Source organism: Platichthys flesus, chromosome 11 (assembly GCF_949316205.1).
Source record: "Platichthys flesus chromosome 11, fPlaFle2.1, whole genome shotgun sequence".
NCBI classification, from domain to species: Eukaryota; Metazoa; Chordata; class Actinopteri; order Pleuronectiformes; family Pleuronectidae; genus Platichthys; species Platichthys flesus.
In genome coordinates this window covers 3301865-3329384 of record NC_084955.1, presented here as the reverse complement: position 1 = coordinate 3329384, position 27520 = coordinate 3301865, and the positions used below count along the sequence as shown (strand labels likewise).

The following is a 27520-nucleotide window of genomic DNA, read 5'->3' as shown; positions in this document are numbered from 1 at the left end:
AGCTTGTAAAAATAGATACAGTCCAGCATTATGCTGCCTTGCTGGTCAGATAAACTATGGACACTGATGCCATGTTCAGCAGGCATGAATAGAGGTGAGGCATCATGAGCTCCAGTGATCAGTCATGGATTTTGGTTTACTCCACTGACTGAGCTCTGCAGGCAGCTTTGATGGTTAATAGATTTGACTTGTTACACCTTTCTCATCTGGTCCACACAGCATTTATTTGAAAACTGTTATTTTTGATATATATCTCACAGTATCAAGACTTAAAGTCTTAAATCTACGAGGGTGCATGCAGCTGCGCTTTGATTTAAAAGCTTACTTAATGCTTACACAACGCTCATGCTAATGATGTTAATATGCTGATGTGAAGCAAGTATAAAGAGCATTAGTGAATTTCAGAAAATCAAAGAGATTTAAGAAAGATATTTTAGAGTGAAGTATCAAAAAGGACTGATAAAATGAATATTTTACAACCCTAAATTAACACTGCAGACTGTAATAACTCGTTGTACGTCTCGAATCCAGATGAAGCCTTGAAATTGACGAGTGACTAACTTTTCAAATTAAAAGGCCCGTTTTCAGAGTTTAACCATACCATTTCACAACGATCCATGCTACCACAGACGCTACATAAATACCATCAAGCATTGACATGCTCTGCCAAATAATCCCACAATGAGACAAAAATCACTTAGCTCCACAAGCTGTAATTACACTGGAGTGGAGGATGCACTGCTGTACCCCGGGGCTGTGTCTCTATAATAAGCTTTTATCAAGAGCCAAGTCAAGAACAATGTCCCACATATCAACAAGCAGTGCTCTCCAGTAAGTAAAAAGAATGAAAGAGGCGATCATTTCAAAAGACAACAGTTTATTATATTTGAGTTGCCCATGGTAAGAAATATACAAAGCAAGAGTTTTGAAATGGACAAACTGTTTGAACTGTACAAATACAGGCATTTGTCATTACACTTATACAAGGATAACAACACATTTGGATACAAAATTGCATCTATAAAAAAAAAAAAGAAGTTTGATGTCATTCTTATTTCAAGTTTTGCATTTACTGGATGTCTGTTATCAAAGCGGCTAGGCAACAACCTGTGTCAACATGAATCTGCTTGCAGGTGATGATGCATTGCTGAACATGTGAACAGAACCTGGAACAACAGCTAGACAACGCCAGACAAGCTATTCCACACTCGCTGCATTTTCTTCTTCTGTTATCTCCATTCTTATTCATTACTGGAAATCTGTGCAGGATATCACCTTCACATATACGAACATATGTACATGAGTTTCCACTTGAATTCTCCATCGAGAGTGACGAGCAGAGTCATGACGTCATGGTTTCTGAGCTTTCACCTCAGAGTCTCAGGTATGCCACCTAAAAACAGATTAAGAATTTGTTACATTTTTGTTGACACTTGGGATGCATGAAAATAAACTGAAAACAGCTTTTTTCTTCACAATTTTTTTTTACTTTTTACTGTAAAAATAAGGATTGTGGTTCCACGAAGCACAAAAGTAGTGGATCTCAATGGTCTGCTGATTGGTACAGCAACACATTATCTGCGGTTAACGTCTTCCAACAATAAAAAACCACAGGTGGTAGAGTTTTAATCAATTTCAAAAACACACATTCAGATAAACAAAGCCCAGAAAACAAATCAGCTCAGCGCTCTGTCCTCGCTCCCTCCCTCTCTTCGTCCGTCTGCTATTCCTGGGTGTTTGCCTGCTGCAGACAATGACTGCGCTCCACCGAGGGCTCTATATTGGGATGATTGATGAGGGCATTTGCCTCACTCAAGGCCCTGTCTTCTCAATTCCCATGCCAATGCCTGCTCGCCACTCAAGCACATCAATGGTAATTCATACAAATGATAACACACGGCAACTAGAGGGGAGCCACTGCTAAAACAACTTAGAGTCCCAGAAAAAGAAGACAAAGGGTGATAAGGAAACAGTGCAATGGAGGTGTAGATGGAGGACAGTGGCTGGCTTGTGATGGTTTGAGCTGAGAAAATGAAGGACAAACTGTGTATTGCTCTTATTTACTTTGAAAAGATGCTGTTTAACAAGAAACAAAAACCAAACCTCTTTCTGTGGAGCTGTACAGCAGCAGTCACAAAAAAAGCATTTTTGGGTGTGTCAAGACTGAATGTATAAAACCTCGGCAGAAAGAGAGGAGTACTGGAGTTGTTCCTGATCTAAGCACCGAAAATCATATTTTAAAACTGAATTATTTCATTTTAATATCAACTGTGCAGTCACATGGTGTCATTTCCCAAGTTGTAATGTTATTGTGTCAACTTACGTGTATTTATGTGCTTTTTAGTCGGTATGTGGAAAAAATATGTATTGTATTAATGTATTTAGAGTGTTTAGACAACACAGTGACACCTCTTTACAGTATTTGCATTATGATTAAGAGCAACGAAAAAGGATCCGGTGTGACAGGCATACAGATAAATTAAAACAAATGCACATTAAATGTAAAAAATGTCTGAATTGGCAAAAAAGTTTACAGTTGGGTAGTTGTGAGGTGTTTACAAGAGACATCACAGAAACATTGGATATGTTGTCAATTGTTTCATAAGTGATGACATCAGCAACTTATGTACCAAATCTTTTGAAGATTATCCAAATTGTTGGTCTGACTTGATATGGCATTTATGTGAATTTTCCTGGTCGGGAAATCGAGAAACCGAATATTCTGACACACAACGACTATACATTACAATAAAAGTAAAAGTCTAACTTAAACGTCTGAATAAAATTGTTAGATACTTATTTGGAGTTCAACACTCAAAAATCCAGGAAGCAAAGACCCCATGACGGTCATCGATTCATAGTCTGATTGGAGCAGATAACCTTTTCCTAGCTGAGCCTTGTCATATTCAAACCAGTAAGTGATTAACAACAACAAATGTCTACAGTCAAATAAGCAAAACGCTTTTAAATATTAAAATCATGGGCAACACTGGTATTGCTAGGACCTTGCTGGACATTCTTTGTATGTACATTTCAAACAAAGAAACAAATCCAGTACATCTGTCGAATTCAGTCAAATTAGTAATCTCTGTTACTACCAATGTGTGGATATGATGGTAAGTTGCCAGCGAAGATAATTTTGGAACACTACAGTTGGTTCCTCTACTGTGCCACATCACCTGTCAACTCTGAGCTCTGCTACCAGCTGGCAAAAGGCTTTAAGGACAAATCATGAAAACAAGCCAGTGTTTGATCAGAGGACTCAGTACTTCCTACTTGCTCTCGGTGAGTACTATATTTTTGACACAACTGTAAGGAGAAGCCACATAAAATAGGGTCCTCAGTTTGTATTCAACAGAATCAAAATTACTTGAAGGTCTTTAAACAGGCAAGGCTCCTGACGGTAGGTCTGCCCAGTAGACTTGATGATAATGTTCTTAAGGGTGTAACAGCTCTTTGATGTCAATGAAATTCTTTGGGGCTTCACACACACACATATATTTATATATATAAAATAACATCACTGTAGTAAGAGATTACCTATGATAGTTTTTTTTTCCATCTCTACAAAAGCGCTCTTTAGTTGAAGGTACTTTACAGATGTCTCAGCATTTAGAGGTACTGAGACAATGACACAGGGCTGGTGTTAAGGAAGTCCTTTGAGCAAACACACACAGTCTTTGATGGTTGGTGCCCACGACTCTGTTATCATAACACTCCAAATTTGGCAAGCAGAACAGAGAATATTTCATCCCCAGTTCCCACGTGAAGGGAGAGACAGAAAGATGTGTGGACGTGTAATGGAGTGATGAAATAAATATGTTGCTGCTCCACAGAAAATTAAACTCAGAACATCCTGCAGTTCAAGCAGACACATGAAACAGCCAAGGGAATAAATTAACAAAGCCACTGATCTCTATATATTATGCATTTTATTATTATCCTTTGGCATGAGTCAACCCTACCCCATGAATGTGATCCAGTCTCGAGAAAAGGAAATGGCAACAATTGGTTCAGAATTGTGGACACATGAAATGATAAGTGCCTTGAAAGGGTTGCGATCTCAACACACTCTTACCGCTATGATTAACAACAAGCAGTGAGTTTATGCAGCTGTCATGAAGTTGTGATTAGCCTGAATGCTATGTCTTAGTTGTTAAGTACATGCAAGATTCATGAAGAGCATTCCATTAATGCAGACATGAATGCTGATATGAATGTCTGTGTTTGCCGATTTGTTACCAGCCAACCACCAGTCAGGCTTTAGTCATCTCATATGTTAACCAACTTTTCATAAAAGTTTTGTGGAGAAAACTCAACTGATTAGAAAACTAAAATTTTATTTGATAAAAATACAGATCTTTCGCCAATGTATTGTCACAATTAACAGTATGCTGCACAGTATTTACCTCCACAAACCTGAGTTAAAATACCTTAAAACCATAAGCCGCCACAGTAGAACTAACATTTAGTTGACAAAAAAAAGCCCCCAAAAAGGCACTGGTTTAGATCAATATTTGTATTGTACAAATGCCAAAGCAACTTCAGGCTCAGGGCATCCTACACACCATTAGTACAGTATTCATTCTTCATAAACTAAAAACTAATTCAGCAAATCTCTTACATCACACTGGTGATAAACAACGTGACATGCCAGAAGTACAACATTTTCTTTTATCGTCAGGATGAGAGAACATCACAAACACATTATATCGTCAAGCAGATATCCTGCTGTAAACAGGAATGGGAGAACATCACAGACCACCAGCTCTGCTGATAAATTCCCCCTCTCGTCCATTGGTCCACGAGCAATGAATTGCGACGCAAGCATCTTGGCGGAAGTTATTTATTTCGACATAGTGCAGTCCCTCCTAGTGCGATGCTGTGAGGGCTATAGAAAGACTGAGACGATTTAATGATTGATTGCAGCTCCTCCATTCGTCATTGTAAAACATATATATCGATATCGACTGATATGAAAACAAAATATTGGGATAACATTTTTCCCATATCGCCCCACCCAAATTTGTGGCCAATATTCACAATCGCAATTCGGGTCACAGAGCTTAACAATCTGTACAAGGTGTGACATCCTCTGTCCTTAACCCTCGACCGAGGTGCATCTGGATGTAACTGTATAGCTATTACATGTCACAGTGCTGTGGAAAAGTTGTATTGGTGCAGAGGGTCTCTCAGCAGAGCTCCACTTTACTTCAACCTGAGCTGTGTAACACCGCGGTGAGGTTTGTCTTGTCTTGGGGTTTCTGTCTCGTAACTTCCTGTTTTATTTTGAAATCCTAACTCTCCTCTCGTTTCAGGTCACTTGCCCTTCCTCATGTGTCACTGATTCCGGATTGTTTCCACCTGTTCCCTTCACCCTCATGTGCTTATAGTCTGCGTCTCCCTTTTGTCTTGTGCCGAAGTGTTTCGTTCTTGTTCGTGCACCTAAGCCCTTCCACAGCCATTGTCGTATTTACCTTGATCTTTGCTACGCCATGTAAGTTGTTTTCTGTTTCCTCCATGAGAGTGATTTTTGGTTTGTTAAAGTTTTCTAGTTTAGCTTCTTTTTGTGTTGTTTTGGTAATCTGTTTTTCTTCCTTTTGGAGTGATTTAGGTTTAGAGAGATTTTGTTAGCTTATTGAGCCTCCTTTTTAGGTGAGCCTTTTCTTTTGTCTCGTTTTCATAGTTTGGTTTTCCTCCTTCGGGAGCGCTTTTGATTTCCTGCCCTAGCCTTTTGTTTGACCTCCTTCGGGGAGCGGTTTATGTTTTAAGACCTCCTTTTTCTAGTGAGTGTTTTGAATAGATTAATTATGTTTTTTCATAGCCTGATCTTTTGTCACTCTGCATAGAGGAACCGATTTCAATAAAGTGTGCTGGCACATGAATCCTCTGCATCTGAGTCCTCATTCTAGTCCAGGCCTGACATTACACTTCGGCCAGTATGGACTCAGCAGGGATGAAACAACTCACAGCATTCCTGCGAGCCCAAGAAGCCCGGCTCTCCCGTCAGGAGGAATTCCAGACCGCCATGGCATCCCAGATGGGGCTTCTCGCTACAGAATTTCAGGGCCTGCACGATCTTCTAGTGCAGACGACCACAGCACCCGAGCCTCCGGTAGTAGCGGCTGCTACACCCTTGGTACCCGTCCTGACAGGGCCGGCCGTTGGAGCAGGATGCAAGCTAGCCCCACCAGCACGATTTGCTGGTGAACTGGGGTTATGCAAGACATTTCTCATAGACTGCTCCATACACTATGAACTAAACCCCCATGCTTTTCCGTCTAACCAATCCAAGATCGCTTTTATGATTTCCCACCTTACCGGAAGAGCCAAGGCATGGGCCGCAGCAGAGTGGGCCCGGGATTCGCCAGTTTGCCACTCCCTCACAGAGTTTGAAGCGGCACTGCGGAAAACTTTCGACCCAGTAACGACCGACCGGGAGAAGGCTGGGAAGCTGAGCGGGCTGAGACAGGGCAGCGAGTCTGTGTGTGATTACGCTATCCGTTTCCACACTTTGTCGGCGGAGAGTGGCTGGAACACAACGGCTTTATATGACGTGTTTCTGAAGGGGCTGGCAGCTCCTATCCAAGACCTTCTGGTTCCCTTGGACCTACCTACAGATCTCGACTCACTCATCGCACTTGCAATCCGGACAGACAACAGAACCCGTCAACTCAGGCAGCAACGTCTCCAGAGACCCACAACGATGGAGAGACCCCTACGCACTCAAGCACCAGGATGCTCTACCCCCCGTCGATCACCGCACAAGCAGCATCATCATTCTCCTCCGGAAGGAGAGGGAGAGCCCATGCAGCTAGGAAGAGTGCGACTTACACCCGGGGAACGGCGGAGACGTCTGCAGGAGGGCCGATGCTTCTACTGCGGTGAATACCGTCATCTCGTTGCCACCTGCACTGCCAGAAGGACCATGGTGGTGAATGAATTCAAGGTTCGGGCACCACCTCACGCACTCTCACGACCGTGGGCCTTCACACAGAACTTTTAGCTAAGCCCATCAGAGCTAAAGCACTTAATGGACAGGAACTTTTTACTATCACACATATCACAGCACCTGTCAAACTGTGCATTAACCATCACCAGGAAAAACATTCGCTTCTATGTATTCAAGTCACCGTCACAGATTCTAATTTTAGGACAGCCATGGTTATGTCAGCAAAATCCCCATATAAACTGGAGAACAGGAGAGATCCTGGGCTGGGGAGGGGACTGTGAGAGCAACTGTTTGAACCTCTCGGTTCGGGAGAAGGGAGTCACGAACATTAAATTGATTTCTGCCAAACCCGTCGCAGATCCCAATTACCCGGACCTGAGCTCCTTGCCTTCCTGCTACCACCATCTCAAAGAGGTTTTTAACAAAACTAAGGCCCTCTCACTTCCTCCTCACCGACCCTATGATTGTGCCATTGAGCTGATTCCGGGCTCAACCATTCCCAAGAGCCGCCTGTACGCAGTTTCTGGGCCAGAGAGGGGAGCCATGCGGGAGTACATCAAGACCTCCCTGAAAGCAGGGCTGATTCGCCCCTCATCATCATCGGCCGGAGCCGGGTTCTTCTTTGTGAAGAAGAAGGATGGCTCCCTAAGACCTTGCATTGACTATAGCCCACTCAATGACATCACAATAAAGAATCGATATCCACTTCCTCTTATGTCTTCTGTGTTTGACCAGCTTCAACAGGCCTTCACCAAGTTGGATCTTCGCAACGCCTATCACTTGGTGCAGATCAGAGAAGGTGACGAGTGGAAGACTGGTTTTAATACACCCAGTGGACACTATGAGTATAAGGGTCATGCCTTTTGGTCTCACAAATGCTCCTGCCGTTTTCCAGGTGATGATAAATGACGTGTTAAGAGACTTTCTTGACCTTTTCGTGAATGTGTATTTGGATGATATACTTATCTACTCCTCTGACCTGAAAGAACACCAAGACCATGTAACTCAGGTACTGAAAAGACTGCTAGAAAATAAACTATGTCAAAGCAGAAAAGAGTGAATTCCATGCCGACACTGTGTCCTTCCTGGGCTTCATCGTAGCCCCTGGAAGAGTGCAGATGGACCCGGCTAAAATTAGCGCTGTGGTCGAGTGGCCTACACCTGATAGCCGCAAAAAGGTTCAGCAGTTCCTTGGGTTTGCTAACTTTTACAGGCGGTTCATCAGAGGCTTCAGCACAATAGCTGCTCCTCTCCATACTCTTACCTCCACACAGGTGCAGTTCCACTGGTCTCCTGAAGCTGATGCTGCTTTTCGGATCCTCAAGCACCGCTTTACCTCGGCTTCCATCCTCACCCTGCCAGACCCTCAACTACAGTTCATGGTAGAGGTGGACGCTTCCAAGGGGTCGGGGCCATCCTCTCCCAGCGGTCAGAGCAGGATGGTAAGGTGCATCCTTGTGCCTTCCTGTCACAGCGGTTGTCCAAAGCGGAGCGGAACTACGACGTTGGTAACCGGGAGTTGCTGGCGGTCAAACTCGCGCTGGAGGAGTGGAGACACTGGCTCGAGGGGGCTGAACATCCGTTCATTGTCTGGACTGATCATAGAAATCTAGAATACATCAAGAAAGCCAAAAGACTCAATTCTCGCCAGGCCAGGTGGGCGCTATTCTTTAACCGATTCTCTTTTTCTCTCTCATACAGGCCGGGGTCCAAAAACGTCAAGCCAGACGCCCTGTCTCGTCTCTTCGACCCCGAACCTGTTGCCAAGGACCCAGAAACGATCCTCCCACTTACCTGTACGGTTGGAGCACTGACTTGGCAGATAGAAAATTAGGTTAAACAGGCTAATGGTGAGGCCCGATCACCTAGTGGGTGCCCAGAGAATCGTTTGTTTGTCCCGGTTGAATTACGCCCACAGGTGATCCACTGGGCCCACACCTCGCTGCTTTCCTGCCATCCGGAGGTTCTGGTGGCCCTCCATGGAACCTGAGGTCCGGGAGTACGTAGAGGCTTGTTCGGTCTGCGCCCGGAATAAGACGTCCTCCGGGTCAAGCTGGAGGACGAGCTCAGATCTAATCAGTCAGAATAATGTGCAAACATCTGTGTGGTAGAGCAGCATCCTTGATGTAACCATTACATTTCAAGTGATTTAAAAAGCTGAGTTAAATTCTCCATATCCTGCCTGAGCCCATTTCTTGTATTGTGTTCTCTAATGGACAAAAATATGTTAGTGATAGATAATCTTATCATAGGTTTTATATGTGCACTTTATATTAGCTTTATAATAATGGAAGTGAGTGTGTATGGTTTTGCCATTTGCTCCGCTCTGGGGGGCTTTCAGCAGCTAACAGTACGAAGACCAACCGCTCACAACACCCTCCCTCAACCATTTCCTCTCTCAAATCTTCATGTCATCGTCTCCAGCCAATGTAACTCTCATTTTAAGCTTCCACGGTGCCAGGGCCTTTAATCAGCATTTTGAACACAAACTCTCAGAAGCTCTCAGACCATCTCCGGTAACTCTAGATGGCCTGAAGATCACATTACCTTCCCATCCTCTGCCGCCTATAGCACACTACTAGCAGGAAGTGTTCAACCTTGTCCATTTATCACACTCTTTTTTTCTGCTCTAACCACCAGACAGATACTGTGTCCAACATCTGGGTCGCTTTATCTGCAGCCTACTCCATTTCAACGTAGCCTAATTTCCCCTCCTTGCACTTGTCATGTTATTACCTCAGAAAACAACAAAGCTGCTCATCATATGACCACAATGTGTCAGAGAAGGAAGTGAAAAAAGCTCAGAAATGCTCATTAGGTTGTCATCCTCTGGGCTTTAAACTAAGCATTTTAAAGTTTGAGATACAGTAGCTTTATAACAAGACAGGAGAGTAATCTAGGTGAAATTCAAATAGCAGTCTGGTGGAAGTGAACCCTGTGTTCCAAACTCCACATCCTCTAAGAGGTCGACAAATCAGGCTAATTTCTCGTTGATGACTGGTGGTTTTGCTGGCTGGAATGGCAGATTTTTTTAAACAATGTTAGTCAATGAAATCTGCAGGCGAAGGTTGTTTAAAAACATACAGGAGTAAAGTTATTCAAGGATAAATTTCAACTATTTATTGATTATTTTAAGTAGTTAACAATTATTTAAAATTGCTAAAATATTCATACTTAGGATTGGTTCTGGACTTCTCTAATACTTTATATTTCTTCAGTGTGCCATCTCCACTGCTGTCTGTCAGGCCTTTACCTGAACACCCGCAGGCTGCCTGGGCTGACAACGAAAGCAGCTTCACATGCATAACAGTAGGTGTCTTGCTGTTTTACAAGATTAGTTTGCGGTACATTTTTTCAGCTCTGGTTTTTCTTTTTTTCAGAAGATGAAAAACTTGTTTAAGTGCTGGCAGACGCTTTCTAAACTTTCTGAGCAGGAGCTGCAGGATAATGGTGCTAATTGCCCCCGTCACTATGTTTAAAACAGCTCAAAGAATAGAGTCGTCAGCGAAGCACACCTCCTATTTTCTAGTCAAAGGGCTTTCCTTTGCAACTACGGCTAAATATACCCATTTTGCGCAATTACAGGTGAATGAGGCTGACAAAAGTAAAACCTCACATTTGACCTGCATAGTAAATCCCTAAAGAGAAGCTGGCAACTGAAAGCTCTGAATCATGAAATTACTTAAGGCAGGATTAAAAACACTGTCAAGCACTAGTGAATAATGGAAGAGAGAGGTGCTGTAAGTAAGAAGCATTTGAAATAAGTGATTGTTGTCAGCTAAAAGTGTTACTGCTAATACAGCTTTTAATTAAGGATAAGGGTGAATTAGTGCATCTCTCTGCTTGTATTACACAGTATCAGGGTACGCATTTAAGAAAAATCTTAAATATGCATACATCACACAAAATTACAGTACATGACAACTGTCTCACCTCATAGGACCTCATGTGACGCATCGATGCAGGAAGTGTAGAATTGCTGTCATCTATCACTTGCTGTAGCTCCTCGCACACCTTCTGCGGCAGCAACACAGGATGTCCGATGACATTGACCTCCCAACTAGTTACAACCCTGGAAAAACACACACACACACACACACACACACACACACACACACACACACACACACACACACACACACACACACACACACACACACACACACACACACACACACACACACACACACACACACACACACACACACACACACACACACACACACACACACACACACACGGGGGGGGGTGATTTACAGCGACTGTCAAGGCATTATATAATCACAATGGAACTTAGAAAAAGCTGCAGCAAATCTCCACATTGAAGCACTCTCCCTGCTGTTTTAATTAAGCAGTTTTAAATTCTTAACTAAAAGTGATAAGTAGGGATACATAAAAGTGGATTGATGTGAGTGTATAAGTCAAATCAATCTGGGTGGGTGTGTATAGCTAGATGACGGGACTGAAAAGAGAGGAGGAAGAGTGATTGATGCTCTGTCAGAGTGTGGAGCTGATCCAGTTTGTTTGGGTGACATTTAGCCATCTGCGCGGCTTCTGAAAGGAGAAACTATTCTCAAAGTTTTGACAGTTCTACTTAAGACATCACTGCTGGTTCAACATTGTTCACACGGGTCTAGTGCCTGTTCTAAACATGCCTGTTTGGAATGGGCCCTTTATTTGGGGGCAGCACGGTTGTGCACTGTTGCCTCATTGCGATTTGAATCCCGGTTCAGCTGGGGTATTTCTGTGTGGAGTTTGCAAGTTCTTCTTGTGTCTGCGTGGGTTTCCTCTGGGAACCCTAGTGTCCTTCCACAGTCCAAAGTCTTGGAGTTTGGGGTTAATTAGAAACTCAACATTTTTCATAGGTGTCAATGTGAGTGTCTGTCTCTAGAGCGGTACAACTAATGGATGGACGTTTGCATGGATGTTTGATGGTCTGTGGTGACACTGGTTACTGCTTTCTTTCTGAAACTGTAAAAGTAAAGAGCGGCTGCAGGATTCCGAAGAACCCTGAAGCTGCACTGCCGCTGCTGCACAAAGAGTTGTTTATTCAAATTTCAGTGTAGCTTGACTCAGTACACAGAGCCAAGAGCTGGAGAATAGGTTGTTGGTGATGTTGTCGTGAACACACTGTTGTCATGATCAACAATGTCTGTTATGTAGATGAGTCCAAGCCGCCGCTGCTACAGAGCGCTGGTCACCTATTATTAAACTGTTATTAATATTGAATGCAAAGATACAAAATACAAACCAAAAAGTCAAGATACTTGTTCGACATACAGACAGCGTTTTCTGTAGATCTCTTTACGGACTATCAGCCACTCAACAACTAGGGTCTTAATCAGGTTAAAGCTTTTGAAGTCTACATATTGATCCAGTCTACATCATGACTCTGTACAATGTCATGGAGGTAATGTAGGATTTGATCAATCAATTAACTAGAATTAACTCAATGGGGAAAAAAAGTTGCATATATAATTTCCATTAGATTAAATTTCTATATCTATGAGGGCTTCTTGTTTCCCATTGTACCAGCCTGTGGTGGTGCCTGCGACTTTCACTCAATCCAAAATCAAGTCACTGCCATTAGTGACAAGCTTAATCCACTTTGGCATTGGCTCACTGATTCTCCAGCCAATTACTGGCAGTTTTAACCACACACACTGCAACCTCTGGCTGCAGCTGACTGTAACCAACTGTATACCCTAAAAAAGAGGGTCATCATCCTGGGAATTCATCTCCCCAGGCATTACATTTAATTTAAAAATGTCAGAGATGAGTGATAAAGGATGAATGGTACATTATCTAGCAGGGAAATGTGAAGTGTGGGTAACATTTAGCTTAGCGAAACTTCAGAGAAATGTCAAAAGTCGGTAAAATCAAAAGATACCTCACGCCTTTTTCATAAGTGATGATTAAACGGGCATATTTTCTTATTGCACATACATAATATTGATACTTAAAAGATGTGATTGTGATAGTTTAGAAACAGTGAGTCTCATGCAAGAATATGTATATAATCTTATTGTTAATTTCTGTGGCATTTGTTCGTAGGCTGAGTTGGCAGGAACATGCCACGCCAGATTCAACACTTCTATCTTCAGAAAAGTGTGTAAATGACTGAACTAGAATTACTGCACTGCGGTTCTATTCATCTGCCAACCAGAGCATTTTCGGGGTACATATTTCGACATGCTTTTTCTCCCCCAGTTACTGTGCCTTTGACCACTCCAGGCCCCAAAATCAAATTAGTTCATCTTTGAGTCCAAGTGAACATTTGTACCAAAATTGAAGACATTCCCTCAAGATGTAAAAAAGAAAATTGACCTTGACTTTTGGCTACCAATACGAAATCCAAGGTCTAGGGAATGTTTTAAGCCAAATTTGCAGAAATTCCCTCTGCAAAATTCTTGAGATATCACATTCACGGGTTTGTGTTGATGGGACGGATGGACAGACAACCCGAAAACATAAGGCATCTGGCCACTGGTTGTCGCTGGCCCTGAGGCATAAAAGCTTCATCTGACTAACGGCATGCGCCTTGTATAATAACGTTTGGACCAGAAGTACATTCTGTTTATACCTGGAAGAAAACTAGCCAAGTTCTCCTAAATCACTCTTACGCACAACTTAACAAAAAATCGGTTCGTACTAACAGCTCTTGCATAAAGCCCAGTGTCTCCATTACATAATTTGTCAACAGGAGACACTTTTTATTTTCGGATTTAGCAATGGGTTATGTTGGATCAGCGATTTCATACTCTATACTACGAATGTTTCCCGGCCATCACTCAGTTCAAAGAGTTTATCATGTTATTTAAATGGACTCATACTGCTTCGACTGGGAAGACAAGCCTTTTCTCCTTTCATGCGAGCTTTGCCTCTAATTACCATTTCTCCCTCAGTTATCCAGTGGGCTTGTCAAAATGCTGGAAACAACAAAACTTCCCTGTTCTGCCTTCACTCTCTCTGGCTGCAGGGCGGAGGAGGAGATGGGGGAAAAATAGCTGAGTGCTGATTCAGATGAAAATAATGAGGGTGGAAGGCTCTTCCAGTGGGGTGCTGCTGTACTGAGCATGGAGAACCACATGCAGCACATCCACCCACACCTCTCTAATGCATCACAGCAAGGTACACAGAGCTTCGCTCCAGTCAAAACAACATCCCCTGTATGTGCAACAAACACGAGCATGGCTTATGCAACTGACAACTTTTGAGATGATAAACACCTTTGATGGCAATCTCATTTGCAAAATTACAGGCAATTAAATCTGAGCGGGGACCCTTAGTGTACCTGCACGCCAACAGTCCTCTTTCATCCCATGCAGACAGCTTGGGATTGAGTGGGTGTGTTGGAAAGATGAAAGGATGAGATCAAGATGATGAAAACAATGCTTGAAAAAAAACTAAAAGGGGGCTGGGGAGATGATGTGGTGGAAGATGCAGGAAGTGTCCTTGCTTACTCTCTCTGCATGATGCCCGGGTTGGAGCAGGCTACGTAGAGCAGTTTCAGGGCTCTGGCTGCTCTGGGTGATGGACTGTGAAGAGTCCCGTCACACGTCTCCGGGATTGACGCTATGATGGAATCGCTGTTCAGTAGCCAGAGCTGCAGGAGGAGCAAACAGGTCACTTAACACGCAGAGAGACATAACCAACGTCACCCAGGGAAGAAATCACACTCCATCACATTAGCTCAACATGTCTATGCATGCTGACTAGGGTCAGAGTAACACTTTGGGCCCATATGTTCTGCTCTCTGAAGCTCAATCAACATTTGTTCTAGTGTTTAATCCCTTAAATATCTTATGACTCATGTTACTTTAATCTGCTATATCAGCTACATGTGTTGTCCATATAAGATAATCCGGGTGATGTAAAATCATTTCTCTTGACATATACAGTTTGTGGCAAACTGTTCCTACCTCAATACATTTTTACATACTGGGTATTAATAAGGCAAAAAGAAGAAAGATATATTCATTATAAGAGATTACTGTGACCTTTGACCACTGTAACGTAATCAGTTCATCTTTGAGTCCAACTGGTCAATATTTTTAAAAAAAAATCCAAGATGGCAGCATGTTAGGTTGTATGTGAGTTTGTCTCTCTGTCTCTGTTCATTTTTTGTTCATTTTTTGCGCTATTTTGTTTCGGCTACTCATTGAGCACACTGGATTAAGGATATTATCATTCATCACATGAAATGAATGCGGACCTGGACTCTGAAGGGCTAGAACAAAGGCAGCAGTAACGGTCTTGCTAACTCCCAAGGCCTCAGCAGCAGCAGTAGCAGCCTTGCTAACTCCCAAGGCCTCAGCAGCAGTAGCAGCCTTGCTAACTCCCAAGACCTCAGCAGCAGTAGCAGCCTTGCTAACTCCCAAGGCCTCAGCAGCAGCAGTAGCAGCCTTGCTAACTCCCAAGGCCTCAGCAGCAGCAGTAGCAGCCTTGCTAACTCCCAAGGCCTCAGCAGCAGCAGTAGCAGCCTTGCTAACTCCCAAGGCCTCAGCAGCAGCAGTAGCAGCCTTGCTAACTCCCAAGGCCTCAGCAGCAGCAGAAGCAGCCTTGCCAACTCCCAAGGCCCCAGCAGCAGCAGCAGCAGCAATAGCAGCCTTGCTAACGTCTCAAGCCCCCAGCAGCAGCAGCAGCCTTGCTAACATCTCAAGGCCCCAGCAGCAGCAGCCATGCTAGCATCTCAAGGCCCCAGCAACAGCAGCTAGCATAGTAAACTCAGTAATTTAAAGACAATGGCATTATTCTTAACTTTAGTATGTTTGTTGACATTTTGGGACCTGACTCCAAGGAATTGCCCCTTGGTGAGTAGCAATGTGTCGAGCATGCAAGACACTCACTATAGTGGCACTAATGCTAATGTTGCTGGGCATTTTCAGCAACCACAGTCTGATTTGGTCTGGGCCTCAAACCTGTGGTCGGACCCACCTAGGGACTTACCTAAACTTCTACGTTTTTTTACATTATATAATCTTACTCTTTCCCTTAAGGAAAGGCATTGCCTGGCTTTAACACATAAAAAAACTGCTTCAAAATGTAATGTGAGACGAGCAGTGATAATTGTACTACTCTTACTTCTGTCTGGAGATGCGCATTCAAACCCTGGTCCTGAATTGCAATGTATCCAGACTCCCGCTGATTTTAAATTAATGTCTGGCCTCAAATGTATTCATCTTAATGTGCGCAGCTTAGTACCAAAGATGGACATGGTCAGAATTTGGGTTAGATCAACAGATGCAGACATTGTGGTCATCTCAGAAACTTGGCTGACAAAATCTATTACAAATGAAGACATTAGCATACTCGGATACAATGTTTATCGTAGTGATAGGCCCAAGAAAGGCGGTGGTGTAGCCATTTTCGTTAAATCAAGATTTGCCACAAAGGAGGCATTATCGTCATTGCAGCATCTTTTGTCGAAATTAAATTATAATGAGCTTTTAATGGCTGGAGATCTGAATTGGGACTGGCTAAATGCAGTTTCGGATGAATTTAAATCTTTCTGTGACTCTATTAATCTTATCCAGCTGGTCAACCTACCTACAAGGCCAAATCTTAAAAGATCTGAAAAGTCCACTTTGATTGATCTAATTCTCACAAATGTTCCTCATAAATTCTCATCCTTGGGAGTTTTCTGCAATGATTTAAGTGATCATTGTGTTGTTGCTATTTGCAGAGACACAAAGATCCCCAAACGTAAGCCACGCATTATTTTCAAGAGGAATTTAAAAATGTTTAATGAACAGGCTTTTCATCATGATTTGTCTTTGGTAAATTGGGGACACATAGGTCTTTTGCCTGACGTGGAGTTAGCTTGGACATTCTTTAAGGAACACTTTGTGAAAATTGTAAATAAACATGCCCCCATCGGGAAATTCAGGGTTAAAGGACGAGATAATCCGTGGTTTTCCCCAGAGTTGTCAGATACCATCCATCGACGTAATGTGGCATGGGCCAAAGCCAGAAAAAGTGATTTTACCTCGGACTGGTCTATTTTCAGGCAACTAAGGAACAAATGCACTACTCTTATTAAAAAGGCTAAATCTGAATATTATTTATCTGTCACAACTGAGAACCTTAATAATCCACAGAAATTTTGGAAAGTAATTAAATCTATATCTGTAAGTAAAAGTCCCCCGGCTCTTCCGATATTTGTTCTAAAAGACTCGGTCCCAGTCTATGATAGAACTGAGGTTTTAAATTGTTTTAACAATCATTTTGTATTATCTGGTTCTTTGTTTGATTCTACGAGAGCTGCCCCTGTGTTTCCCTGCATAGAAGCTCCAAGGTTTTCAGGAGAACCCTTTAATTTCTTACCTTTTACTGTGCAGCAAGTGCATCAAGCCCTCAAAACGTTGGCTAGCAGAAAATCCCCTGGACCTGATTTAATAGAGCCCTACTTTTTAAAAATAGCAGCTGATTTTGTAGCACAGCCTCTTACAATCCTTTTTAATCTCTCAATTGAAAACAAAGAAATTCCATCTGTTTGGAAGTCAGCTTTTGTTACCCCCTTATTAAAAGGAGGTGATCCAGCAGCTTTAACCAACTACAGGCCAATATCAAATCTGTGTGCCTTGTCAAAAATTCTTGAATCTCTTGTGTGTGATCAGTTAAAAGAGTTTCTAACTTTTAATGATCTTCTCTCAAAACTGCAATCAGGCTTCAGGAAAAAACACAGTACCATCACTGCAGCTACAAAAGTGATCAATGATATATTAGTTGCTCTTGATAAGAAGCAGCACTGTGCTTCACTTTTTATTGATCTGTCAAAAGCTTTTGACACTGTGGACCATGCTGTTTTAAAGCATAGGCTTTTTTGCTTGGGTTTGTCAAATCATGTAGTTTCCTGGTTCACAGATTATTTGAGTGACAGGACTCAGTGTATTAAATATGATGGTCTGTGTTCTGAATTTGTGAGTGTCCACAAGGGCGTGCCACAGGGTTCAATATTAGGACCCCTGTTGTTCATTATGTACATTAATGATTTGGGAACAAACGTGTCAGATGCTAACATGCATTTTTATGCAGATGACACAATTATTTACTGTTTTGGATCAACTTCTGCTAGAGCTGTTGAATCTCTGCAGAAAGCTTTTGATGCAGTCCAGCACACAGTCCTGCAACTAAAATTAGTCCTCAACACTGAAAAAACTAAACAAATGTTGTTTTCAAACTCTAAGAAAGTACCTCAAACTGTCCCCACAGTGTCCACTCTTGAGGGAAATGTCATAGAGGTGGTTCATATCTATAAATATCTTGGTGTCTTGATTGATGATTCCCTTTCCTTCAAACCCCACATTGAAAATCTTGTGAAGAAACTGAAACTTAAATTGGGCTTCTTCTTCAGGCACAAATTTTGTTTCTCTTTTGAGGTGAAAAAGCGGCTTGTCACTGCAACGTTTTTATCCAGTTTAGATTATGGAGATTTGATTTATATGAATGCATCAGCTAAATGTCTATGTAAGATTGATGCTGTTTACCATGCTTCTCTGAGGTTTATCACTAACTGTAGAGCCCTGACCCATCACTGTGAATTGTATTCTCGAGTGGGTTGGCCCTCTTTGTCCACCAGGAGGCTGGGACATTGGTGCACTTTTATTTATAAGGCCATGCTTGGGCTACTGCCATCATATATTTGTAATTTAATCACAGAGAAAAGTGTTGCTTCTTACAGTCTGCGCTCAAACAATCAGATGCTTTTGTTAGTTCCATTGGCCCGCACTGAATCAGGAAAAAGGGCATTTGTCCACTCTGCTCCCACCACATGGAACTGGCTGCAAAAAGATTTTAAATTAACCGAAATGATTTCTTTGAACGCTTTTAAATCTACGATGAGAGCATTTCAGACCACTTCTTCTACTTGTAGATGTTTTTTATGAATTTTAATTTACTTGTAATTGTTTTTATATCATTTTAATTTCTGTTTATACGTTGTGAGTGTAATATTGTGAGTGTACATATGTTATTTGTTGCTGCCTCTTGGCCAGGACTCCCTCGAAAAAGAGGTTTTTAATCTCAATGGGACTTTCCTGGTTAAATAAAGGTCAAATAAAAAAAATAAAAAATCTGAAGACCTTTCTTGAAGGCAGACCTCAGGTATCATGTCCAAAAGACCAAACATTTTTTACTCTTATGCAATGCTCAAATGTAAGTTGTTAATCTGAGTGTATGTGAACATTTGTGCCAAACTTGAGAGGATTCTCTTAAAGTCGTTCTTAAAATGTTCACGAGCCAAAAAAAGGGATTTATGGCGTCACTGAGACCTTGACTTTTGACACTCGACTACCAAAGCATAATCAGGTCATCTTTGAGTCCAAGTGAACATTTGTACCAAAGTTGATAAATTCCCTCGAGGAGAATTACAACAATGGGACGTGTAGACAGACGCATTGCCTCCAGCCACTGGCTCTTGCAGAGGCATAAAAAACCTGATTATTAGTCTGCAGAACTGACAAAATACAGGGATAAATAGTGAATCCCCCTCCCCTGTGATAATACAGGGTCTTTGAAATTATATTTATCAGATAATTTCTTCAATTTCTGTCTAATTTCAAGCACAATTAATCGTATGTACAGTTTAAAAATTTCTGTGTAAAATGTCTAATGTATAAAACATACAACACAATCCTGTTATTGTTGCTACAGTGTTACTGTTTTACAAAGACCTACTAATCCATGTGTAGCTGATTTTAAAGAAGCGTACGACCTGGCAGGATTCTCGACTAGAACCAAAGTCAAAGTCAGCTTGTTATATCACTTGAGGAACCTGCAGTATCACTCCTTCCAATTTCTCAAATAACCGAGTGGTCTATTTTTAATAAACCGTCATGCGTGTTTCCTGATTATCTGATTACAACCGCTTCTTCTTACCAATAAGAAGGGTTTTTCATCAGGAGTCTGGACAGTGAAGTGGAAGGTGCTCAGTGAGTTGGACAGCTCCGCCAGTCTGGCTGCTATTGTCCTCTCCACAAAGACAGATCTGTCCAAAAGAGAGAACATTTTTTCATTTTTAAGTTTTGTCTTGGAAACCATATCAACAGTCAGACATTTAACCAAAACAACACTGAGGAATCAATAACTTTTGGCAGGATGAGGTGATTTTCTTGCTTTACTCTGAGACAGAGTTTCGGAAAATGATGTGACTCTTTATGTTCATGCACAGGATTGATTATGGAGGAGATAGCCAAATTGACATGTAATTGACATGTTTTTTTGTTCATTTTGGTTTAAAGGGTGTGGCATCCCTCCTCATCCCCAAACAAATAGCCTACTGCTTGTGCATTATCAAAAATCATTAAAACTTGCACAATGACAGACATTAAATGTTTAATTCAGAACTAAATTTGTGACAGTGTCATTATTTTTATTAACCGCCTGAATACAGAGGTCATTATGCATTACTCCCCCCAAAAAACCTTCAGTAGAATACAATACAATTTATTTCCCTATGAAACAGCCTTTTTGGCTAAAGTATTTATCACCACTCACAGCTTGGATTAAAAACCTGCCTTTTAATTGAGGCTTCTGTCTTCCTGTCTCCCACTGCAGGCTCCACCAACACTTGTGTGAAGTACAATTTCAGGGTCCCTGTAAGATACAATGGAAAAATCTAATGTACACAACTGAAAATGATGATTATGTATTAAAATCAAATTGAACAATATGTACCTGGTGCAACGGCCTCTCCCAGTTCTGCAGCACAGCTCTTACAGGAGATGAGTACAAGCCGGCGGCAGGGTTTCTATAAGAAATAAATGAAAAAACCCAGAAATATAATCACGGTGGAGGAGAGACAAGGAGAGACAGAGACATATATAAGGTCGGCAGATTGTCATTTCTTCGCTTTCTATTTCTCTCTGTTACAGTCAAGCACAGACTCACTCATGCAGAGAATGACTAATAGAAAAAAAAGGGAGCTCAATCCTCCTAAAGTGTTAAAGAGTTTAACTTCACTGATGCGGCCGTGTGGGGATTGAGTGTCAGTGGGTGAGTATACTTTATGGTACCACTATAAATAAGTAAAAAGCAAATAAGTATGAGTTTTTATGCTTTTACTTTTTCACTCTTGTTCAGACCTTGTCTCATATATAATATTTTAGACTTTTTAGAAATTCCCTAAACTATGGGATTAGGCATAAGACAATTTTCTTTGAAGGAATGTCAAACTAAATCAGAGAAAGTGTTCTTTTCATATTCTATGAATAATGTTGAAATGTCGAGCGACTGACAACTGTGCTGTGAGCCGCAAGTATTCCATCCCTCAGAGCGTCTGTGGTTCCTCCTTCTGAATAGACAAAGTTTTTGCCACAATTTTTTCAAATACCTAGCACTGATTACAACACTGTGTTTATACTCTTAAAAGAAAATAATTTCTGTTACTAAAACCTGTTCTGAAGAACAATTTCACCGAAGGAAATCTTCCAGTGTCATCTTTTTTTTTGTCTTATTCTTATGCCCGGCCCCACTACTCGTCCACAATACACAGTGAAGATCCTGAAATTATGTTTTCAGTGTTTGTCTTCCAGCTAAAGCAACGAACCATCACTTTGAGTTACATGTCCGTCACCTTTGAATCTTGACCGTCGTCTGTGCTGACTCGGCTCACTTCCTCTGTGAGAGTCTGATCACAGCTGTCATCTCTGGCTAAGAGGAGGAAAGTGTCGCCCAGTAAACAGTCCTCTGGTCTGGGCTGCAACTTCTCCTTGGCGAACGGATCCGAGTGGCAACACCAGTCGTCCACAAGGGCGTTCCAGTTGCCATTAGGGAGAGGAAGCACTCTCTTAAACACTCTGAAGGAGAGGGAAAAAAGGGTTAGGGGTTTTCTCTCTTTTATTGTACATGTGAAAACTGTAGTAATGGGTTTGTGCTGCAGTGGGAGCTGTTATTGCTCAATAAGCAGCGATTTTTCCGAGGATCAGCGAAGGTCAGTAACCAGAAGGAGAAATTAATATTAAAATTATTTCAGGGTCTGTGGCTGCTAAATGCTCCTATGTGCTCCACCAGCCAGCTGCTAACCTTGTGTTCAGCCAATTGCTGCTAGTAAGCGAGTGCACTGGGTTTGGAGGAAACTACTTCCTGCAGCTGGAGATGAGGCAGATATGATCAGTGCCAAAGAAACAAACCAATGGGCTGAAAACTTACAAGTAAATAGAGCTTAAGAAATGAATGATCAATTCATGCGGGAACATTGCACGTTGACATTTGAGCCATTGTTACGATGAATATTGACTAGTTCAGCTTTAATAGAGCACTTTTTGTAATTCCTTCCAGTAAAGCACTTGCTTACACAGTCTAATACAACACTCCTTTATGAAGGTGATAATGTTTCAGTTTCAACTTCATGATCACTTTGAAGGCTTTAGTTACCTCCACCAAGGAGTTTATGTTTTCACCGGTTTCAGTTTGTTAGTTTGCTAGTTTGTTTGTTAGCAGGATTAAACAAAAACTACATAACCAATTTACAGACGATGGGATCTGGCTGCAGGAGGAACCCATTCAATTTAAGTGCAGCTTTGAACTAAGGGGCTGATCATATACTGTATGGACAAAAAGACAGGGAAAGGGATGCCAAATAATCTTTATTTCTCTAATGGTTTTCTTTAATGTTTTTATGTTAATAGTGACATTTTTAGTAGGATGTCTGTAATTTAACCCGATATCATTATAACTGAGGGTCACCACCCAATGATTTCTCGAGTATAAATAAAGTTGTAAATTTTCATCTTTCCAGTAAGTTTGGTTTTTCTAGTTGATTGATTTTACGCAATGTCATGCTCAACTGACCCGCAATTTGTTGAGCTTGTTGACCAGCATGACTTTGATATCACCGCTCCACACCACGACTACTTCTGTGCAAACTCAGGCTCAAAATGACGTCCATAAAGCAAGATGGCGATCCCCGTATCCGATATTTTGTCTTCATCCTCAATATGCCAGGAGGAAGTGATGACATGTTGTCCATCTGTATTTACAGTCTATGGGGTGGATCCAGTTTCTTATTTACTTTTTCTTTTATATTTCTACTGTAAGAACCAGAAAATCTGCAGGATTGTTTGGCCTTGACAGAGGTATACGCTCCAATGAGTGCAACTCAATTGTTATTATTATACAGAGGTATTTCAGTTATAACAATAACAATTATATGAATGGGGTGGATATAACATTGGAAACACCTATTGTATAAGGCAACACAACATTACAAACTGTAGCCTCCAGAGCAATCATACAGTCAAATCAACTCCTAAATCTTCAATTCAAACTAAGCATTTTGCAATATGTTGTTGAAATTATAACTTTCCACTTCAATCCTGACATTTTTAGCTTCCCTAGACCAAGCTGAAAGCAAAAAATAAATTCCTGGCAACTTTTAGTGGGTTATTGCAGAGAAACAGAGCTGGAGGGCAAGGGTTTGTGTAATGCAGCTATTGCAATTTTCAGCATGTCACATTGCTGACCAGAGAAAGCTACAAGCTGAAGGCAATAAGAACAATACCCCTGTCGAGCTGAACCACCTCGAGGTAAGAAAAACAATTGTTTTTTAGTGTTGTTGTTTTTTTTTAAAAGGTGGTGCAGACCTTTACGTCACACTGACTCTATAATTCTAACCCAGTCAGGCTGACGACTGTGGACTCCAGCTCCGGCTCCATCCATCAATCAATTTCTCAGACTATCGCTTCCACTCCTGGGTCACACCATCAATAAACTCTTTGCTCCTCTTCCTGCAGAGGAGGGTGTGAATAAAAAACCCATTTCCGCTGATGACCCCCCCTTCCGTCTGTTCCTCACCTGTCCTCCAGCAGCCTGGTCATGCAGCCCTGACAGTGGAAGCAATAAGTCTCTTTTGCTCGGAGTGTCTCCATCACACTGTCAGAAGCCTCTGTGGAGGGCAAAAGGCAAGCAAAAAAATTAGGCAGATTAGGTGAAAGGGCGGTAACCTTGTACTACAGACCACAAAAATCGATAGAATGCTGGGTGTCGGCGGTGGCTTGGCCTGAGAGGGGGCCATAAATATCATTTGGATTGGACTCGTCAGTGACTGTTCTTTGCTATAAATCACATTTCACACTAGTAGTCGAACAATAATCTAAGGAAATGCCAAAAGATGGAATTTGGGGAATATCATTATTAAAATGACTTTGGAGACAACTTTGATGATAAATTCAAAAACTTAAAAACGGAGTATTCTCATGCCTCCAATGATCAGTTGGATGTGGGCCGCTGAGTATCCTGAGAGTAAAATCTACAAATGCTCTGTCTTAGATGACCAAGTGACTCAGTCCAATTAATTTAGAATAGACAGCGAGCTCTAAATAGAAAGACTTTGTTCTCGTCTTGGCACAAAGGAGTTTAGCAAAGCAGAGGGACATCACACGTGTCTGGATACGTTTCCATTCTCATCCCAGAACTCACCTTCATCTGAGCTCTCTGCAACATTGATGCGCAGTCTGTAATGTAGCTCCTCTCCGCAGGATTTTCCAGCGGATGTCGGAATGCAGGATCCCGGCTCCAAGGTGACTCCTGATGGCAAACCCAGGCTCAGGTCGCCTTTCAAAGTCCGGATGCAGAGCGCTGAATCTCCACCTGTCACAACAACATCAGCAGGACTTCCGGCTCCGTCTTTCCTGGAGAGCAGACAGGAGTGGAGTTATGTAAGCACATGTTTATAGTTATCACCACAGACTTAAGGCTTGGTTGCAAGATAAGTGGTTATGGAATAATGAAGCCATGATTTCTCTCTGCGTTTAAGACTATTGCTTGAATAAAACAAGAAATCTGAAGTATAAAGTATTTCTTCACATTTTTAAAGGCAAAATGATTCCCTGAAAAAATACTTTGACAGTCGTGAATACTGAAAATAATTTTTAGTTAAAGGTACATGGTCTAAAATGAGTTTATCTAGGTTAGACTAAGATTTTACAACAACCATCAAGCTGATTCCCCAAAATGTGGCAAAGTCAAAATCACAGTACAAAATGCTTTTGAACATTTTCCCTTTTTTAAGATGTCTGGATTCAGGACAGTCTGTAAGGAGCACACAATGTGTTCCTTCATCGCCAAAAATTCTCTTGAATGGCAGCAGTTATTAAAAGGTAGAGAAGCTAAAAGTGAGAGTCCAGAGCCTGTTCCACTTTCCCCTCAAGAACCGAGCTTAATACGGTGAAGCACTGTTATAAATGATGCCACTACAATCATAAATTCTGCCTCTACCTCCTGCTGGATGATGCTGTCTCAGCTAAAAGAAGAACTGAGTTATAATGGCTGAACTCATGAGGGCCACACGCTGAGAGAAAAAAGGTTTTAACTCAACAACAAACTGAATGCAGACTGAGCAGCTCCTCAGGTGACAGGGATGCACTTCAAGGAATGTTATTCCATTTACACCAACTCTCCTTTACAGTCCATCTCTGAGTCGTCCATGGTGTTTATTTAATGAACTTGTCAGAGAAATATTTCCCTTTAGCTCTTATAGTCTTCACATAATTTCAAGCCATATATTAGCTACATGTAGTAAGAATACGATTTGTACAGTACCAGGCCCCACTGTAAATGAAGCACAAAGGACACTTTGCTATACGACATATCTCCTTAGCACCATCTACTGTTGTCACGGGTGTACTACATCCACCTTCGGCCAGCAGAAATACCCCTTATTTAAGATAAGAGATATGTTTATTTATACCAAACACATGCACAAACATGCACAACACACTCATGCAATGGTAGGTAAATTTAACCTCTGCATTTAACCCATCTGTGTGCAGGACACACAGAGCAGTGAGCGACCATGTACGGTGCTCGGGGAGCAGATGTTGGGGGAGTAAGGTGCCTTGCTCAGGGGCACTAGACAGGGAGACTCTTGGATTTTTGGACAGATCAATCCAGGTTCGTCTTTTGTTATCTCTCCGTGGAGTTGAACCAGAGACGAACCAGAGACCTTCTCTGCCCATAGTCTAAGTTTCTGCCACTAGACCACCGCCTCTCCGTCAGTGAGTAGGAACACACATCATTATGGCTTTGATCTTTGCCACCGTATATTAAACTGCACATGAAGTTATGTAATAGCTTATAATAGTTTATTACAATAAATATGAAATGCTAGTTTACCACAGGACTCAAACATATAAACAGAAGATACACATTCCAAGTACAGTATATAATACTATTAACTTTCTTGTTTTATGACATCATTCTATCACACACATTTTTACTAGTGTGCCGTTAAGGGATAGTTAGGCTACATTGTGTGATGCCAGGAGACACTGAGTGAGACTCTGGTTATTATGTGAACTTGTTAGAGATTCTTTTGGCTGGATTTAATGTATAACTCTGACTTTTACTTCAGGAGAAGAACAGGAACCAAATGAAATAATAACAATTGCCACTTGTCAGTGTTACCTTTGTCAAGTAGGTTATGTTTTCACACCTGTCCGTTTGTTTGTAAGCAAGATTACGTGAAGCCAACTTGAGCGATTACCACGAAGCTTTGTGGAAGGTGCAGTATGAGTCATGGAAGAATCCATCATATTTTTGTGGATTCAGGACAGGGGCGCCAGAGCATTTTTCACTTTCCCCTAGAGTAATTCATAAATCTTAATGAAAAAAAATCTGTCACGTAAAGAAGATGTGAGTGTGTACAATTTGGTATTAGAAAAATCTGCTAAGTGAGATTTTTCATACCAAAGGTGCAAATATGAAGTTGCACCTAAATGTTGCAGTTAGTCAAGGGGAGGAAATGTTCTGTGCTATATTTTAATCTATAATAATATAATCCTAATATTTTATGACTGAGCTGATGTTTGGAATAATTTGTAAAACGCTAATCTGAAATGTATCTGGATAAAAAAAAAATTATTGAGTTAAAAAGTATATTTTTTACAGTTTTATTTGACATGCACATTTTTCAAAAAATTGCTGCTTTTCTACATTTTTTAAGATACAATAAGCAAAGCTGAAGCTTCTGCAGGGGGCAACAGTGAAATGAGGCCATTTCAACTGTTGTTAAAATCAAAACAACAGTGAGCTAAAGCTAGAGTTTGGAAGATGTTACTGAAACCAACTGGTTGGCTAGTTAGCTGTTAGCTTTGTTGTTAGTTGGCTGAGTTCGAACACAGAGTCTATGCTACTGAGCTTATTAGCATAGCTGCCTCATCAGGTTAGCCAACACATACCACAGTCACCAGACTGTTGTACTGGTTCATAATTACCTGACGATGAGGAGTCCAGTGTGAAGCCTCCTCCTCAGCTCTAAGAAAACTCCGACCTCATGTGTTTTTCTTTGCATCTCTAAACCCGCCATTCTGTTCCCGCGACACTTGGGAAGAAGCTACTACAATAAATAATCCACTAATCAACGCTCAGTTCGCTGTGTGACTTTGTAAAGTAAACCTAATCCACAGGAAATAAACACAACAGTATATCCCACTGAACAGGTTGAATTCAGAGAATGTTACTCTTCTGCAGCGTGACGGCAACATCGGGGTCAAGTTTACCTTAGAGAGAGAGAATCATCCGGTCAGATGTTTCAAAATAAAAAAGTCTCAACCCCTCTTTCAAATTTTA

General features: G+C 41.5%; 1 protein-coding gene across 4 annotated transcripts; it reads right to left on the bottom strand.

The window, feature by feature from the left end:
• Positions 1–856: 856 nt before the first annotated feature.
• On the bottom strand, positions 857–27455 carry ube3d (ubiquitin protein ligase E3D). Of its 4 annotated transcripts, XR_009923810.1 has the most exons (11): positions 27166–27454; positions 24371–24582; positions 23747–23837; positions 21528–21750; positions 20630–20702; positions 20470–20548; positions 19832–19940; positions 14416–14558; positions 10886–11024; positions 8217–8561; positions 857–1393 (listed from the first exon to the last, which is right to left on the bottom strand). XR_009923810.1 is itself a non-coding variant. In XM_062398840.1 (10 exons), exons 1-10 carry the CDS (start codon positions 27255–27257, stop codon positions 1373–1375), a joined length of 1182 nt encoding a protein of 393 aa, XP_062254824.1. In that variant the 5' UTR covers positions 27258–27452; the 3' UTR covers positions 857–1372. The 4 variants fall into 4 exon arrangements, 3 of the variants coding, with proteins under 3 accessions (XP_062254824.1, XP_062254823.1, XP_062254825.1); XM_062398840.1 differs by lacking the exon at positions 8217–8561 and having other exon boundaries at positions 27166–27452; XM_062398839.1 differs by lacking the exon at positions 857–1393 and having other exon boundaries at positions 8419–9005; positions 27166–27455.
• Between the last annotated feature and the right edge of the window lie 65 nt (positions 27456–27520).